General features: G+C 43.5%; 1 protein-coding gene across 5 annotated transcripts in view; it reads left to right on the top strand.

Annotated features, from left to right (window-relative positions):
- Mindy4 (MINDY lysine 48 deubiquitinase 4) overlaps positions 1-17847 on the top strand; it is a 95028-nt gene that overhangs the window by 30125 nt on the left and 47056 nt on the right. For all 5 annotated transcript variants that reach the window (XR_007210014.1, XM_048339528.1, XM_048339526.1 and 2 more), the window contains one exon: positions 14496-14551. Coding sequence is in view for 4 of the 5 variants with exons in the window: in XM_048339528.1 (XP_048195485.1) it covers positions 14496-14551 (56 nt within the window). In the remaining variant the exon portion in view is untranslated. The remainder of the gene's footprint in view (positions 1-14495; positions 14552-17847) is intronic.

Genomic DNA, 17847 nt, shown 5'->3' with positions numbered 1-17847 from the left:
CCCTGGCTTCTTCCCGCTCAAGGCTAGCACTCTGCCGCTTGAACCACAGCACCGCTTCTGGCGGTTTTCTGTATATGTGGTGCTGGGGAATCGAACCTAGGGCCTCGTGTATCCGAGGCAGGCACTCTTGGCACTAGGCCATATCCCCAGCCCTGAATAGAGATTCTTAAAAACCAATACTCTCTAGGAGAGATGAGAGGAAGAGAAGTTGAAAGTATCCATTTCAGATAATAAACAAAAGAGGATGTGGCCCACTTAATATTTAATCAAAACATTAGAACTGATTTATTTTGAAGACAAAAAGGGTATATTTCACTGATACAGGGGTCTGGGAATGCTTAGACAAGGGCCTGGATTTGAAATTGTCATTAAATAAACCCACATAGCTTGTGTAGGAGAGGCAGGCTGAAACACTTAGAAGTGGTATGTCAGGATGTTGCAACTTACTTTTAAATGCTTCAGCAAGAAACAAAAGAAGGAGTGTGTGTGTGTATCCGTCTGTCTGTCTGCAGAGAGAGGAAAAATAAGGCCAGTGTCGACTATTATTGTAAGTGAAAGGTGTGTATTGCATTATTCTTGCAGTTTTTCTTATGGCCTCATGGTTTTCAAAAAGAAGTTGAAAACTCAAGAAACAGAAAGGGAGAGTGGTAGCTAATGGAATCTGTCACGTATCTCTTGGTGAAGATCAGAAAAGCAGCATAGGAGTGTCATAGTGGGCCCTACATCTGGGTGAGGTGATGGCATAAAACCAGCTGGTCCAAGAAACAGGAGGAAAGACCCCATCCCTGCTCATGCTGGGCCTCCAAGGCACTGGCAGCACTCACAGAGGTCCCAGATGCACACAAAGCAGCCTGCTTGGGTGACACTCTGGAGGGCAGCTTCCTCACCTCCCACTCACCCTTCTAGGACTGGGACATGTCACATTCTGGGGAGATATTTCCCCAAACCCTCATACTTTGATTACATCCACATCATGAGGCTCAGTGTGACATTCAAAAAGCAGACTGCCCGACGTGGTTCTGTTTCAGATCATTTTGTTTGTTCTGGAAATCATTCCAGATACCTTTGGTCGCAGCTCTTCCTGTTGGTTGCTTGCTGGGGCCATTGCTCGCCCACATGGTAGATATAGAGGGGCTCATGTTTGGGTCCCTGTGTGCTCCCACCTGGGTGGAGGGAGATGATGGTAGGAGTGTACAGCTGGACTTGGGCGATGAAGGATCTGTGTGCTCAGCCTCCCACAGCTGTGTTACAATCATATCCTCTGGAACCTGGGGGACCAGAGCCTTGCAAAAAAGCTTTATTCTGCTTCTGTAGTAGTTTCACTGTTAGCTGAGAAAAAGATTGTTACTTAGATTTTTTTCCTCTTACTTAGAAACTCATGTGGAATATTATTACTTGGGAGGGAAACTTGCCTGTGCTAACATTTTTAAGTCCCTGCTTGCTGACTTCTTGAGACAGGCCTTGTGCTCCTGCTATGAGGTTTATGGAAAGTTTCAGCACCATCTTCCTGTGTTCTCAGCCAACTTTTAGCTCCTCAGTGCACCCCCACCCAGGAGCTACCTGGGAAACTCCTGAGAGGCAGGAGCCCGCAGCTCTGAAGGAGCACACTCTATGTGGTGCTGCCCAAGAACACTCACACTCCATTTCACATGAGAACAGCAGCCAGGAGAGGCACAAGAGGTGGCCTGCTGACTCAGGGACACCTCTGATTTTAGCCCAGGGCATGCTGGTCCCAAGTTGGAGCTGGCTTGTTCATGGAAATTCCACAGTGGTGTAGTGCTCCAAGTTTACAAAGCTGACTTGGGTTTATAGCAATGTGTTTCTTCTGAGAAAGGTCCAGAGAACAGCCAGTCCTCTGTGCTTGGAGAGTAGGTACAGATTTCCTAGAGATTCCTTTTTCTTGATGACAGTGTGAGTGGAAGAGTAGGAGCTGTCTTGGAATGGCCTTTCTGTCCTAACAAGGGCCAGACAGAAAGCCCCAGCTTCTCTGCATTCACTAGGGTTACTCACCTGATGCAGAGGGTCTTGGATTCTGAGGATTCATGCATCAGTGAATAAAATGAATGGAAAAACAACTGGAGAACAACCTAGGTCAGTGTCAGAGACCAATTTGGATTATGTAGGCCTGAAATTTATATAATATGGGTAGTCCTTTAAGAAAAGGGGTATAAAAGTATCTAATTTTATAAAATTTCCAAAATTACAAATCATGGGAACACTTTTCTAGGGCCTTTTGGAAGATAGTCCCTAAAGCTTAAGTCATACTAGTGAAATGATAAAACAGATGCTGTTCAGGTTATTATAATTCTAGCAAAGAAAGGACATTAAAGCAATTTTACAAAATTTCAGACAGAGATAGTAACTTGAAATTAAAGTCGAACCTTCAAAGTGAGGCGATCAGGCTTTATGCAACACCTCACTGTTGTTTCTCATTGTTCTCATGTCACCATGGACCTGGGTTTCATGAGCTGTGTGTGGTGGGCAGTTGACTGCCTTCATTGCAAAGTCGCTATGCTGCTTACCATGTAGGACTTAGGTGAGAGTTATATTTAAAGTTACATTTAGAGTTACATTTGCAAGTGCATGGGAAAGTAGAGGTGCTTTCCAGTTAAGCAGTTACTACTGCAAAGGTCCAGCTGTGAATTCGTAGAGCCTGAGTGTCCCGGGGGAAGTGCTAGCTCAGGGAAGTTGCACTTATGCACAAGGACACATGAAGAAATCATGAGCTCCAAGAACATGTATGATTTAAGCCTAAGTCCTGCCTTTCTCAAAGCAAACAGACCTACCTTTGTCTTTCTAAATGGAGTCAGCCTTGAAAGACAGTGCTGTTTCAAACTCTGTTCCTGGCTCTTTAACGAGTTCAGAATGGAAATACTTTATCCTGAATTGTTTTTTTGCTACTCTTTGGCATGTTTTAACCAAACAGAAGTGGAGTGGATTGAATGTTTGATGGGACCTCCTTGGCATGGATTACTTCCCTGGATATGTTTATTTGGTCCTCCGAAGGACTGTAAAGGGCAGGACTGGTGCCCCATCATGGCTTCTCCTCACAGCTAAGCAAACATCTCCACACAGCTTTCTAGTTCCCTTTGGAGACGAGCAGCAACTCTTCTGTAATGCTTTCCTGGCAGCCTGTCAGACTTTCCCTTTTATAACTCTGAGGATGACTTTAGACTTTCTAGGACAGGACCAAGGTTGCAGAGGAATCCTTTCTCTCAACTAGCCATGAAAAGACTGGCTTAGAACCTTTGCCCCTGGTAGAGCTGTCCCTTAGGGTGCTTGTTCCACTTGGGAGGAGACCGGGCTGTCTCAGTTGGAGGCATTGTCGGTGCTCCCGCAGCTGCTCTGAAGGCTGGGCCCTGCTCAGAGCTGGGACCTCCAGATACAGGTAAGGACACAGCTCCAGCATCAGCCTGCCCCCCTTGTGCTCATCCAGCCCCTGGCAAGTGGGCATATTTGGTAGAGTCTAATACTAATAGCCCATGCAGTGCCGGGCCATGGTGAAGAAAGTGTATGGCTGTTCAGTGAAGTTAGCCATGTTCAGAGACGAATTCTATAGAGCTTTTCCCTCAAGAAAGCATTTCATCCTGGAACATCATCCCCTTTTTGCTGCCTGTGGAGCAAGTGTACCAACCACCTCGTCAAGCTGAGCTTAACTATGCTCAGGAGACTTCAGCCCCAGCTAAGGTCAGGAAGACATGAGGATGACAAAATCTTCCTGGATTTTCTGCCAGGGAAGAGCATTTTTTCCTCATGCATCCTGAGTCCTAAGCATGGGACGTGTGAAACTGGGCTGAGCTCTGTGGCTTTGCCTGCCACCAAGGGGATCTTGGGAGAAGTTCTCACTCTTCCTTCCCCATTGCCTGCAGGCTGCCAGGTTGGGCTAGTCTGTATTTGCTTCACAGCCTTCGTACTGGATGTCTGTGCCCAGGTGAATTCTGAGCTCTCAGCTTCCCAAGGAACATCCACTAAATACCACTTGTATGCTGAGGCCTTGAGCCAACAGAAGATTGGGAGAACAACATGAAAGAAGGTCATATCTAGTACAGTTTTGTTTTGCAAATTCTTTGAAGGAAGGAGACTAGGATTTTTGTTTCTCTGTTCCTGGAATGTTCCAGAATCCAACCTGACTCATGGAATAGATATACAGGAAGGAGAATGTTGGACTTGATTTTGAATCTTGCTCAGGCTCTGCATACTTCTTGTTGAGGGCGCGTGCCAAAGCCTGTCAGGAGGGACACATACGGAAAGAGAGTTAAGCACAGAAGTTATCACTCTGAAGAACAATGGTTCAGGAGGCCGGAGTACAGCATGTGTTCTCTCCAGCCAAACAGCCTGGCCCAATGGCTTTTCCAGGAGGATGCAAGGCCATCAGGACCCCCACCCCCAATCTGTCCTCACTGGGTGATGCCTATCTTTGTCCAACTTTCGTCATCATGGACCCGGATAAGGAAGATGTGGGTATGCAACCCAATTCCCAATTAGGGATTTTTCACTCGTTTCAGGAAGATCATTTATTTGGATTGAATTGTTAAGGCAGATTGTTTTCACAGTGTTTCAACCAGAGATCTTTCTTACAGGAAATATCAGACTAGGCAATTATAGTCAGGTTTTCCACATCCTTATTAAGAGGAAAGGAAAGAGAGAGGGAGGGAGAGAGGGAGAGCATAGCATTTTCTTTATATGTCTCAAGTCTGCATTGGAACACTGGCCATTGGAGGCATTTACAGAGACCATTGAGGTCACCACCTGTGAGTGTAAGGACACTTAGTGACTTCTAGATAACCCAGTCCCTCCTGAGACTGCATGTTCCTTATGACTTAATTTTAAAAACGCCTGCTGCTCTGGTGGCAGAGGGAGGTAGAGGAAGCCCTCATGGCCTGGACACCTCCCATCCGTCCGACTGGCCCGCGGTGGTAGTCTTGGGGGTACGCCTTTCCTCTACCAGAACCCATAGCTGACCCTGAAGGTTAGGCCAGGTGACCTCCCAGTGCTACCCACTGCGGCTCTGGACCTCGTCTTTCCCACGGGGAGCACTTGGCTAGGGCTCCATAGGGAGCCAAAGAGAACTAATGTGAAGTGGGAAAATTCTGAGGAGAAGAATTTAGATTTTTTTTTTTGTATTAGCTTGTTCTCAAGTGTGTGGCTCCCAAACCCTTCAGTCTTCTGTGTACACCATCTGGGAGCAAGGGTGCAGGATAGGGGGGCTACAAAGGGCTTGGGATGGGGTGGGTATGAAGGGCCAAAGTCCAGGACTACTAGATGTACCATCCCTACAGCCCTTCAGAGAGGGCTGAGGCAAAAGGCGGGGTAAGACTCAGCTGATTGCAGGGATACCAGTCTTTTGTAGCATGTGCTGCTCACTGGCTTTGCCTGCCCCTTTCCTCTGTGGAAAGCCTGGATTCTGACCCCCCCACCCCCAGGTGTAAGTCCTACAGGAACTAGCATGTTCATTTTGCTACCAGCTGTAGAGGCATTCTGCCAATGCATTCGTGTTAGAACATTGGGCAGATTTCAGGAGTCGGGGAGGCCATCCCGCCGCTAGTATGTTCTGTTATTGTTTTTAGAAACTTGTATTTCTGTAGTATTTTAAGGAAAGAGTCTCAGATGGAGCCCACCCAGACTTCAAACTATCTTCTTGCCTATGCCTCCCAAGCGCTGGTATTACAAGCATGCTGCACTATGCCTAGACAGGTATTTATTTTATAAAATGATTTTCAACATTCTTTGATATTATTTTAACTTTTTGGGGGCAGGGGGTACTGGAAGCCCTTGTGCTTATGGGCCAGGCACTCTACCACCTGAGCCACTTTGTTATTCCATCTGCCAGCCCTTTTTGTGTTGCTTATTTTTGATACAAGGTCTTGCTTGATGCTTGCGCCAGCCTGGACTGTGATCCTCCTATTTGTGCTTCCCTGCATACTGTGGATGACAGGTGTCTGCACTATATCCTGCCATTGGGTTCAGTTGGAGTCTTGCAGACCTTTTGTCCCAGCTGTCCTTGAACTGTGACACTCCAAATCTCCAGTTCTTAAGTAGCCAGGACTACAGATTTGAGCCACCATCCCTGGCTATGGATTATTTTATATTAAAAAAAAAACTACCCTTTTTATGCAGATTACATAATTAGATTTTCCACTGTTAAAATACAACATCACCCCACCCGTCCAATCCCATCTTCCTCTCCATCTCCCCCCCATCATGGGACTTGAACTCAGGGCCCAGGCACTGTCCCTGAACTTTTGTGCTGAACACTATTGCTCTACCACTTTGTGTCACAGCTCCAGTTCTGGTTTTTGGGAAGTAAGCCTCATGGACTTTCCTGCCCAGGCTGGCTTTGAACTGAGATCCTCAGATCTCAGCCTCCTGAGTAGCTAGGATTATGGTGTGAGCTCCCAGTGCTCAGCTTTTAAAATATTCCTGTATTGCCATTTGGTCATACTGTCTCACAGTCATGGCTAGTGCTGCAGTCTGGTTTTGTGTCACAGCTTGCACTTGTGTGTGAACTCATTGTCATCTCAGCCAACATGGCATTTGCTGTGTGCCAGGCACTGTTCACAGAGTATACCTGGTGTGTTAGCTCACTGAGTTCTTACAGCCATCTTCCAATGGAAGAATACCACTGGCTCCATTTTATAGCCAGACGCCGGCCTCTCCTGCACACAGTCTCAGTGGCATTGTGGTGCCTCCCAGGCTTGGTGTCAGAGTTGGAGTTCACTATATTTAGAATGGAAACTGGGGAGACTTCCTTTCGGCAGATCATATAAATAAAAAGTATTTGTATATTGGGGAGGGAAATGGAGATGAATCCTAAATAAGTGATTTTTAAAAAATAGACATTTATTTCTTTTGAGATGAAGTCTCCTTGTGTTTTCTCAGGCTGGTCCTGAATTCCTGACCCTGGTATTCTCCAGCTCCAGCCTCCTGAGTCACTAGCACTAAAGGCATACCCATGTCTGGCAATGGACTTTAAAAACAATGAGTTATCTTTGTGATTTTTCTAGAAAATGGTCAGTGTGTCAGCATTCAGATGTGTTGGTTTGACCTTTTCCCTATGTTTGTCTTCTTCTTAAAGGTTTCTACTTAAAATGCTTACCCTCCCTTTTCATTCTTAATATTAATTATTCTCTTCTCTTTATCAGTTATATCAAAGTCTGTTTTTTTATTCATTTCTTCAAAGAAGCAGTTTGACAGTCACTGAATCCATTATTATTTTATTAATTTTTAAACCTTGTGTTTTTGTTTTCCTACTTTCTATTTTCTTTTGGTTTATTATATCATTGTATATTCTGGTTTCTTTTTATATTATATTAATATCATTTTCCCCTTCTCTTTTCTTATCTTATGCCGCCCAGAGTTGAATGGTTAGCTTTTCTTTTTTCTCTTTTCACAAAATAGGCAGTTTATGCTCTGTGTTTTCCTGGATTTACCATTTAACTGCTTCCCCTGAGATTTTGTACTATTGTGTCTTATTAATATGTAGAACTTACTAATATATAGATTCTTAGTTGAGGGAATGTTGATGGAGGAGCCCTCTATTCACTAATTCTTTTAAAATTTCCTTACCATAAATAACAGTTTGGAATTTTTTATGATATTATTTTGACCTTTATGTGATCTGTATTTGTAGGTATGTCATATGTACTTGTTAAGAATGTATGTGACTTAATGGTAACATGTTATTTTGATGTTCAAATATTCTTTGTTCCTTTTTCATCTATTATTTGCTGAGAAAGCTATGCTAAAGATTCATCTCATGCTATGGATTGTGCAGCCTCTCTTCTTTTGCTCTGGAAGGTTTGGCCTTGTATTTAGAGATTGCTGTTAGGTGCATTGCTGTTAGGATTCAAGTGGTTAAATTTTCTTATTGAATTTTTGTTTCATTCTGTAGTAAGTAGATTAATTACTAGTAATGTTTTTTTTTTAATTCCAAAGCCTTTTCTTAGGTGATAGTATTTATATCAACTTGTAAATAGCTACTATACCATGGTATATTTTTTCTTGATTTTTTTCATTTGTCTTGAAACACCACATAGATAATTAGAAAAAAATCAGATGTTCTCTGTCAAATTTTAATTACAGGTTAATTTATCGTAGTTGGTGACATACTAGAATTTACTTGTTCTGTTGTAGCATATACTTTCACCTGCCACACTTGTTCTTTTTTCCCCCTTTTCTGTCCTTACTCATTAGTCACTTTTGACCTGTTTCTCCCACCTGTCTGCTCCTGACAACCTGCAAAATAGGATGCTTCACATAAATAGAATTGTATGACATGTGACCTTTTGTGTCTGGCTTCTTTCCTTAGCACAATGTGTTCACATTGCCGCATGCATCACTATTTTGTTCCATTGTGTGGTAATACCTCGCCTATTCACTTACCTGTTGATAGACATTTGGTGGTTTTCACTTTTAGGCTGCTGTGAATAGTTCTATTAAACTCTGTCTGTGTGTTTGATTGAGTCCCTGTGATTGTAGATAATAATGTAGCTGCTGAGTTATCAGAAGAACCACTCGATGGCCAGTGGCTTTGACTTTTGAGTTAATGTTTAGAGATTTTTTTCCTTTTTCTCTTTCCTGATTTGGAAATTATGCATAATGTTTTTACATTTGTTCTGATTACTCTTAAGATTTTAATCATAATTGTCTAAAAGTTCAAGTTTAATCACTCCCTTGACATCCTTAAAAAATGAAAGGGCCGGATATCAGTGGCTTATGCCTATAGTTCTAGCTACTCAGGTGGGTGGGATCTGAGGATAGAGGTTTGAAGCCAGCCTGGGCAGGAAAGTCTGTGAGATTCTCATTTCTAACTAACCACCAAAAAGCTAGAGGTGGAGGTATGATTCAAATGGTAGAACACTAACCTTAAGCAAAAGAGGTAAGGGACAGCTTGGAGGTCCTGAGTTCAAGCCCATCCAGTATTGGTACATGCATGCATGTGTGTGCGCATGCCCGCGTGTACACACACACACACACACACACACACACACACGAAAGGATTTTAGAAAGTTTAATTCTGAAATGGTCATTTTGCTTTCACAGTTCCTGCTTATTGTCTCTCATTTCTGTTTTGCTTTGTTTGAAGTCCTCCCAGGTTAGTTGCGTTTGTTACTACTTTTATTGCTTTAACTTAAATGTTTTCAGACTTATTTTCTCACCATTGCTCTATCTTCTCTATTTACTCATCCTCTGGTTCACCTTCCTTTTTCTGACATAGCTCACAAGCTCTTTAGAAGATTACTCAGTGAAGCTCTTTGAGAGTAAATTTCATTCTTTGCTCCAAAATGTCTTCCCTTTGTCCTTATCTTAGTGATTTTTTAGCTAAGGATGTCCAAGTTGTCAGATACATTTCTCATCACTCTGAAGATGTTGTTTTATTGTCTTACAGCCTTACTTTAAAATTTTTTATTGTTATTATGAAGGTAATGTACAGAGAAGTTATAGTTATGTAAGTCAGGTAATGAGTATGTTTCTTTTTGGACAATGTCATTCCTTTCCTCACTCTCTCCCAGTTTTTTTCCTTCCATCCCACCTACAAGTTGTATATACTTCATTTTCAACATAGTGTCCAGTGAGTACTATTGATGCATTTGTTCACTTTTTGTCCCTCCATTTTTGTTTTTTCCCTTACACTCCCAAAGACATATAAATGAACATACCAAACAAAAAGGAAAGAAAACAAAAACAGCAAAAAAGTAAAAAACTCTTGTTTTCATTTCCTGCAGTTCATTTTGATAAATATTATTTTGTATGATTGGATGCATATAGGGCATTATGCCTTTCTATAGCCTTGCTTTTGAGAAGTCACTATTTGCTCTGTGACTTCAAATTCTCTCTTGTATCTGGTAGTTTCATTGTGACATTCTAAGTGTGCATGTAGTTTTACATGTCTCATTCAGGCTTGGTCTATCTGTATGACTGGTATCTGGAAGTTCTTAACAGTGGTCTTTTCTGTGTTTTTCCTTTCCCACACTCCTTCTTCCTTCTATGACTTCTTTTAAATGTACATTGGACTTTAACATTTTTCTGCATCTCTTATTTACTATTTCAATATTGTTCTCTGTTTTGATTGAATTGTATTCTTGTCGTTTATCTCTTCATTGTGCTGTCTAGAGTTGAAGCTTACCAAAAATCTTTTCTTAACTTGAAAAAAGTTCAAATCTATAAAAAAGTTGAAAGAATTGTATAATGAACACCTTGGTACCTTTTATCTAAATCCAGCAGCTGTTAATATTTGGTCAAATTTGTTCTTTGCCCTCACCTTTACTCCTCCACAATGTATACTATGTGCTTATATATACACAGATTTGTATGAAACTGAGTAACTTAGTTTCTTGGCATTTCATTCCTAATATTTCAGCTTATATCTCAAAAGGACAAGTACGTTCTACCACACAGCCACAGTGCCATTATAACACATGAGATTTTTTTTTTTTGGCCAGTCCTGGGGCTTGGACTCAGGGCCTGAGCACTGTCCCTGGCTTCTTTTTGCTCAAGGCTAGCACTCTGCCACTTGAGCCACAGCGCCACTTCTGTATATGTGGTGCTGGGGAATTGAACCCAGGGCCTCATGTATAGGAGGCAAGCACTCTTGCCACTAGGCCATATCCCCAGCCCCATCACACATGAGAAATTGCACATTGTATACCTACATCATGTAATATGAAGCCTTGAGCAAATTTCTCTCAGATGTCTCCCAAATGATCTTTGAAGCTTTACTTTTCCAATCCAAGGTCCATTCAGAGTTTACTCACTTTATTGGTTGATGTGCCTCTCTGATCTCAAATTTTTAGTTTTCAAGTTTTTCTTTTAGAATGTAGGCTTGTTGTCTTTTGTGAATGCCCACATTCTAGATTTGTAGGTTTGTTTTATTTGGCAAAGGCAATGCATATACTTGATGTATACATCTCCCATTATATCCCATCAGGAGCATGTGATGTCATTTTGTTTTATTTTTGGTAATGTTAAGGTGAATCATTCTGTGTCAGTTTCTGCATTACCATAAAGATAAGTTTCCCTTTTGCAATTAATTAATAATCTGTAACTTTCAACCTTGTGAATGTCCTGTTCCTAAAAACCTCTCATCTAGTAATATTAGCATTCCATCAATGATCTTTTCCCATATAAATCATTAAATTATTAAGTGGTGCTTTCCTAATTCATTTTTCTTTAACATTTATTAGTTGACTGTGTTCTATAGAGAAGCATTTTCCTGTTCTTTCTCTCTCTCTCTCTCTCTCCTTCTCTCTTGCCTTCTCACATCCTTTCTCTCCACTTCTTCCAGGAGCAGACTAGCAGACTCATGGATCTTTTCCAACACATTGTGTATCATCGATCACCATGTGATGTATGCACATTTAATTACTACAGTGACTGCATCTACTCTTCAAATCTGTTTGTACCTCTCCCATAGTTGCTTCTTTTCTTATAATGTACATGCCTTTAAAAACTTTCTCCCTGATTGCTCCAACTTACAGTATGTCTTAGATTGTTGCTCTATTATCTCAAGTTATTGAGAGTCTTATTTTCTGTGTCTGCTTGCTTTCATCAATCACTTCCTCCTGTGTTTAAGAGCTTTTGATAATTTTAAGCATATATTTAGTAGGACTTAAAAATTTTTATTACTTCCATTAGGTATGCTGGGTTGTCACTGTCTTGGGAAATTTTATGTTAGTTTTTTATATTCTAGATTCTTAGACTGTATGATTGTTGATCACTCTAAGTTCCATTGATGCTGGGATCTGGTATTTCATCAGGGGTGATGGCTGGTGATCTGTGCCTTCATTCTCGAAGAACAATCTTCTTCTGGAACCCATAAATAACCCAGCCAGGGTCCAGTACAGACCGAAGATGGAGCTGTTGGCTCCTCTGTGTTGTGTTAAGAGCTAGTGAGTGACTACTCAGGGTCATTTACTGAAAGAGCAATATATACCTTCCTGATGATCATGCCTGGAGTACATCACTGCTTCAGAGCTTGGTGCCTGGCCTTGTGTGGGTCAAAGAACTGCTGCATCCAGAAGGCAAGTAGCTTGCCCAGACCCAAACATAAGGGAGAGGAGGGATTTGAACCCAGTATTCTTGATGAGTCTGCTAAGCCAGAATTTAGTCAGGCATTAATTAAGTCCAGGCCTTGTGTACCTTGAACCCAGGGCCCAGCCTTTGCCTTTCCCTTTGGGATATGAAGGGAAGTGGAGTGTGAGGTGGAGGCTTCATGCAGAGCTGGCAGGCTGGTGTCTGCTGCCAACCCCTTAGATTTATTAGATGTACACATTGTCACATGTCTCTGGGTTATCTACACAATGGCACTTTGAGAATGCATTTTGAAGCCCTCGATTTATCTTTCTGCCATTGTTCATAGTAGTTTTCACTCAAAGGCAAGAACATGCTTTGAACTGACCTTTTAAACTTTGCATTTCGTTGGTCACAAAGGGGCACATGAAAGGAACAATCGCACATTCTCCATGTATGAGCACACTGAGGTCTTCTTTGGTGAGAGATCTAGGGGAAACAGGCACCACGTTTCTGAGCTGCTTCTGCAGCTGATGGCTGGCCCTCTGGGGGGAAGTCCTATGACTAGGGAAAGTCCTGCTGTTCCCCACCCCTCAAGCACAGCATTCCCCCCTCACCATGTCTCACACCATTTGCCTGCTCTCAGAAGCTAGGAGCACTTTGAGGACTGGGCTTTATCCCATGGTTTCCAGGGAGTCTCTGGGCCAGGGAAAGGGGTACAAATCAGAGATGAACAAAGCAGAGCATTTGAAGCTGAAGACTGCACTTCTAAGTTGTGCAACCTTGTTTAAGTCACTTAATTTCTGTGATGTCACTCTGGCATTCAGCATCTGTTTATGGAGCTGGGGCTCACACTGGATATGTGGGATGTGGGAAATCAAGAAAATTCGGCCACCTTCTCTTCCTACTTGGTTTCAACTCTTAGCAGGCCTAGAGAGTTCTGCCACTCTCTCTTCCTCCTTGTTTACAACTCTTAGCTGGCCCATAACTTCACAGTGATGTCCTAGCAAATCACCAAACTCAGTGGCCTAAACCAGCATGAACTTACTGTCTCACAGCACTGGAGAGTTGAAATCTGAAACCATTTCCACTAAGCTAAAGCCAAGGTTTAGTCAAGGCTGCTTCTTTCTGGGGGCCATTGTGCCTTTTACTCATACTTCATATTCATTCTTTGGCTGTAGCCCTCTTCCATCAGGACAGTGACAGGGACAGAGGGAGCCCAGGTCCTCAGCTGTGCTGTGGAGCAGGTGGGCTGGGGAAAATCTGTCACGATGAAGCTTCTGTGAAAGTGCAACTCAGTTCTTCCTCCTGGTATATGGGGTCTCTGTGGTGACGACGCTCCTTACTTTTCCCATCTTAGCCCACTTTCTAGTGCATCCCTCTATCTCACCCCCCACAAATACCCAGAGTCCTAGTGGTGTCAGACTAGGGGTTTGGGGTTTGCATGGAGGCTCCCAGCCTGACTGAGTAGGGAGAAGAGGAGGTTTAGAAGGGGGCTGGAGGGGAAGGAACACTGTGTTGGAGGAGGAGGAGAAGGAAGAGGAACGGAGAAGGAGGTAGAGGCATAGGAGGGGACCATCCCTCCTATGGGAAGGGGAAGAAGCACTGTTTTGTAGAGTCTGAATCTGTGCACACTTTTGGCTGAGTACTGCACGTCCTCCATGGTCTTCCACTCACGCCCATCACAAATCGTCAAGAGGAAGCCAGTTCAATGGGGTGTGCCCTGCAGGACTACGATTGTTACTTCAGTCATATTTCACCCTGCAAGGATGTTGGAGGGAAATATATTTCAATGCCACCTTCAAAAGAGCTGTCATTTTGAACATAGTAAATGGGTGTTTAGAGAGTGATATAATGTTGTTATTTTGAATACATTCTTTTAAAATATGGTTTTCCTTTAGTTTGAGTTGATGAGTGCTGGAGGTAAACTCTAAGGGGAGCTTCCACACAGGTGTATCATTGCAAGATGCTCTGCACACACACCTGCATTTACAAATCAGAATCACAGAATCTCTTCCTCAGGTAGCGAAAAGTTGTAGCCCAGATTTCCTAAAACATAGTATAGTTTATAAGTCTCTATTTATAAAAGGCCACTGGTGACTTTACAGAAGCTCAGAGAAACAAACAAACAGAAAACTTGTAAAAATGAGATGGAAGCATTCTATGTAATGATTCTGAGGATTATTTCTCTGTGTGAGACACAGACATCAGTGAAATGTGTTGACATTTGGTGCTTGGCAGATGTAAACCACAGGGTCTTCCATCCTCAATTAGCAGATGTGCATGTGAGAATAGAGCACCAACAGACACTTTGAAGGCCATTTGGTGTCACTCCATGTGGAGCCTGTGGCTGAGAGTGGTGAGCTGCTGAGTCACACACTATGGCAAGGCTGGCACTGGAAAGAATTCCTCAGTTCCTGAGCCTCTCTTACCTCTTTTTCTGCCATTCTCCCCCAGTATACTGACATTTTATTTTATTTTTCTAGGAATGATCGTTTGATGCCTGACAAAGTGGATGATGAGCTGGGTGCCCTTCGGCTTGGTAGGTGTGAGCCCTCGGGGAGTGGCAGGGCTTCCTCCTGTCTGGGGAGGTACTTTTCTTCCACCTGACCTTAGAAAGCAGGGGCAGGCCCCTGTCCTGTTAATGTCTTCTCCATACCTGCCTTGCTGTCTTGGACAAATCCTGGCCTCCTCCCAGAGGAGACCTTTTTCCATTTGGAGGCTCTCTTAGGGCTATTTAGAACATGTAAAGGTTTCCAGAGACAGTTGTAGACCACAGTATTAGCATAACTCTGGTTGGGGAGGCCTGTCCTCTAAAAGGGTTTCTAAGTGTCTGGTTGAGGTGTAATATACACAGTGAAGTATGTAGGTTAATTTACATTCCATGTTCAGAACTGAAAGCCATTGTGTAAGTACCCCCTAAGATCAAGGCACAGAACCTGTCTCCCTGCTCTGGTTTTGGAGCAGTTTTTCTCTCCACACAGTTTTCTGCTCCTTGTTAAGAAGAGAGTCAGGGGCTGGGAATATGGCCCAGTGGCAAGAGTGCTTGCCTCGTATACATTGAGGCCCTGGGTTCGATTCCTCAGCACCACATATACAGAAAATGGCCAGAAGTGGCGCTGTGGCTCAAGTGGCAGAGTGCTAGCCTTGAGCAAAAAAGAAGCCAGGGACAGTGCTCAGGCCCTGAGTTCACAGCCTAGGACTGGCCAAAAAAAGAAGAGAGTCAGAACCAAGGGCTAGAACCAACGGGAGACTTGAGGGTTCTGAGCATTTGCTCCTCGGAAGCCAGCTACTATCTGTTGGGTTGTCTCATCCTTTCTTCCTGCTTTAAGCATTCTTTTCAAACAGCAGGAAGAGAGTGGTGCCTCCCTCAAGTCATGTAGCCTCTGTGAAAGAGATGATCTGATTTGCCTTGATCAGTATGAAAGCCAACAGCTCTGCACAGGGAGGCAGGGCTTATTTATAATGCTCAACTAACTTCAGAGGTCTGAGAGCCTCAATCTAAATCCCCAGGAATGACGGTGGGGGCCATCTGCCTTCCCCAGGAAGGGCAGGTTTCTATACATGGCTATGTCGAGTGAAGGATGGAGCCAGGAAGCCCTGGCATCCAAGGCCTTCTGGGAGGCACTGTGCTTGAAGAGTTTCCAATGAAAGGCACTTGTGTTTGGATATGAAGCAAAGCAGTTCCCGGCCTTCGGAACAAGAGCGCTTCTCTTGGAAGGAAGGCTTTTAGCGATTCTCAGAAGCCAGCTGTTTGAAGAGCATGTGCACATTTGCTGGAAGAAAGCAGACCCCTCGCTGCTAGCACAGCTAACCATTTAGGAAAAGATAGGGAGATGGAGGATAAGAGACTATGGGACCCACTCACCAAGACAATCAATGGGAGAGAAAAGAGAAAAATCTTGTGGGGAGAGAATGCAATGGCAGCTTAGAAATAGGCATAAAATTTGGTAACACAACATCATTTCTTTCTTCCTCTGACCCCACCCAAAGTGAAGTACAGTCACTATGAAAGTTTTTCCTCCAATATCTACGTAAAATGCTTTGGGACACAAATTCCTTGCTTCTTTCCAACCAGACATTCATGTGAGGGCCTTAAAAATAGCATTCTCAACCACTGGCATCGCAGACAGTTTTGTCTGCTTGGCTAACGTATTATTCTGGAGCAATGTTTTTTTCCCTTGCATGGTGGCCTCCCCACATCTGCGCCCAAGACCTGCTCTGTGGTCCAAAACTAGCTCTCTGCACGCAGCCAGGTCCTCTGTGCAGAAATCACCCTCCCTTGGCTACTTACTTCACGGGGCCTCTCATGTCTGTGTCACAGCCTTCAGCCTCCCTCCCTGACTCACTTCATGGGCTGGGCAGAACATGTCACAGACCCTGCTCCCTCTGACAACATTGGGCTAAACAGAGGACTCAAATAGGCTGAAATATTGTCTCCCTTACGCTTCCAGAGACAGGCTGGTCACAAGCAGTATAAGTAGCTTCTCAGGCCTGCTGGCATCACTTAGGGAGCTCTGCTCCATTGTCTGGGGCCTCAGGTTCATTTCTTCTTCCAGTCAAAACTCTCAGTGTGGACCATTGCAAACCTGCTTGTCAGCCATCCTCATTTCTGTTTAGCTTCCTCCAGCTTATGTCTAAGAGCTGTATATCTCTCTGTCTCTGTCTCTGTCTCTGTCTCTCTCTCTCTCTGTATTGTATGTGCCTGTTCCTATACAGAGTGTAGTGTAGTTTAGTGCACGTGCATATTTGCTCAGTATTTTGTTAAAATGCCTCAATTTATTTTTTACTTTCTCTGCCTGTGCCATGTTTTCAAGATCCGTTCATGTTACTAGGTGGACATCTGAACTCACTCTCTTTCAGGCTATTTTTTTGTAAGCCATGGTCACAGAACAGTATTTTTTGAAATGTTTTAGAAATGTTCTCATTTGGGGCTAGGAATATGGCCTAGTGGTAGAGTGCTTGCCTCATATAAATGAAGCCCTGGGTTTGATTCTTCAGCACCGCATAGGCAGAAAAAGCCAGACGTGGTGCTGTGGCTCCAGTAGTAGAGTTCTGGCCTTGAGCAAAAAGAAGCCAAGGTCAGTGCTCAGCTCCTGAGTCTAAGCCCCAGGACTGGCAAAAACAAAAAACAAAAAAGAAATGTTCTCATTTAAATTCAACTTTTTATTTATAGTGCAGACTTTCCCCCCTCTTTTTTACAGCCCAAAGACAGAATCTGCTTCTCTGTCAGTGAACTGGGCCTTAGGAGTTTGCCTTATGCTGTGGCTGACTCCTCCAGAGAAAGGGAGGTAGTAGAATAAGACACAAGCTGTGTCCTGGGTGTGTTGGCCCCATCCCTTGACCATGCTCTAGCTCTGGGATCTGCTACGCTTGGCTTTATCAGCTTGTTGGCTGGATGTTATTTTCCCTTGGGTCCTTCACCCATGCTTTAGGAGATTCAATGGTAGAAGATAGAAGAGTAAGCAGGGACCTGGGATAGTTGAGAAGTTGAAGTGGTATTTTAGAGGATTCTATAAGACTGCAAGAGGGGGGCTGGGGATATAGCCTAGTGGCAAGAGTGCCTGCCTCGGATACGATACACGAGGCCCTAGGTTCGATTCCCCAGCACCACATATACAGAAAATGGCCAGAAGTGGCGCTGTGGCTCAGGTGGCAGAGTGCTAGCCTTGAGCAAAAAGAAGCCAGGGACAGTGCTCAGGCCCTGAGTCCAAGGCCCAGGACTGGCCAAAAAAAAAAAAAAAAAAAAAAAAAAAAGACTGCAAGAGGACCCATCCAGTCTATGGGTTTGCATTCTTTCAAAAAAAAAAAAAAAAGACTGCAAGAGGACCCATCCAG

This window comes from Perognathus longimembris, chromosome 2, assembly GCF_023159225.1.
Source record: "Perognathus longimembris pacificus isolate PPM17 chromosome 2, ASM2315922v1, whole genome shotgun sequence".
In the NCBI taxonomy this organism is placed as follows: Eukaryota; Metazoa; Chordata; class Mammalia; order Rodentia; family Heteromyidae; genus Perognathus; species Perognathus longimembris.
This window is presented reverse-complemented; position numbering and strand designations above follow the sequence as displayed.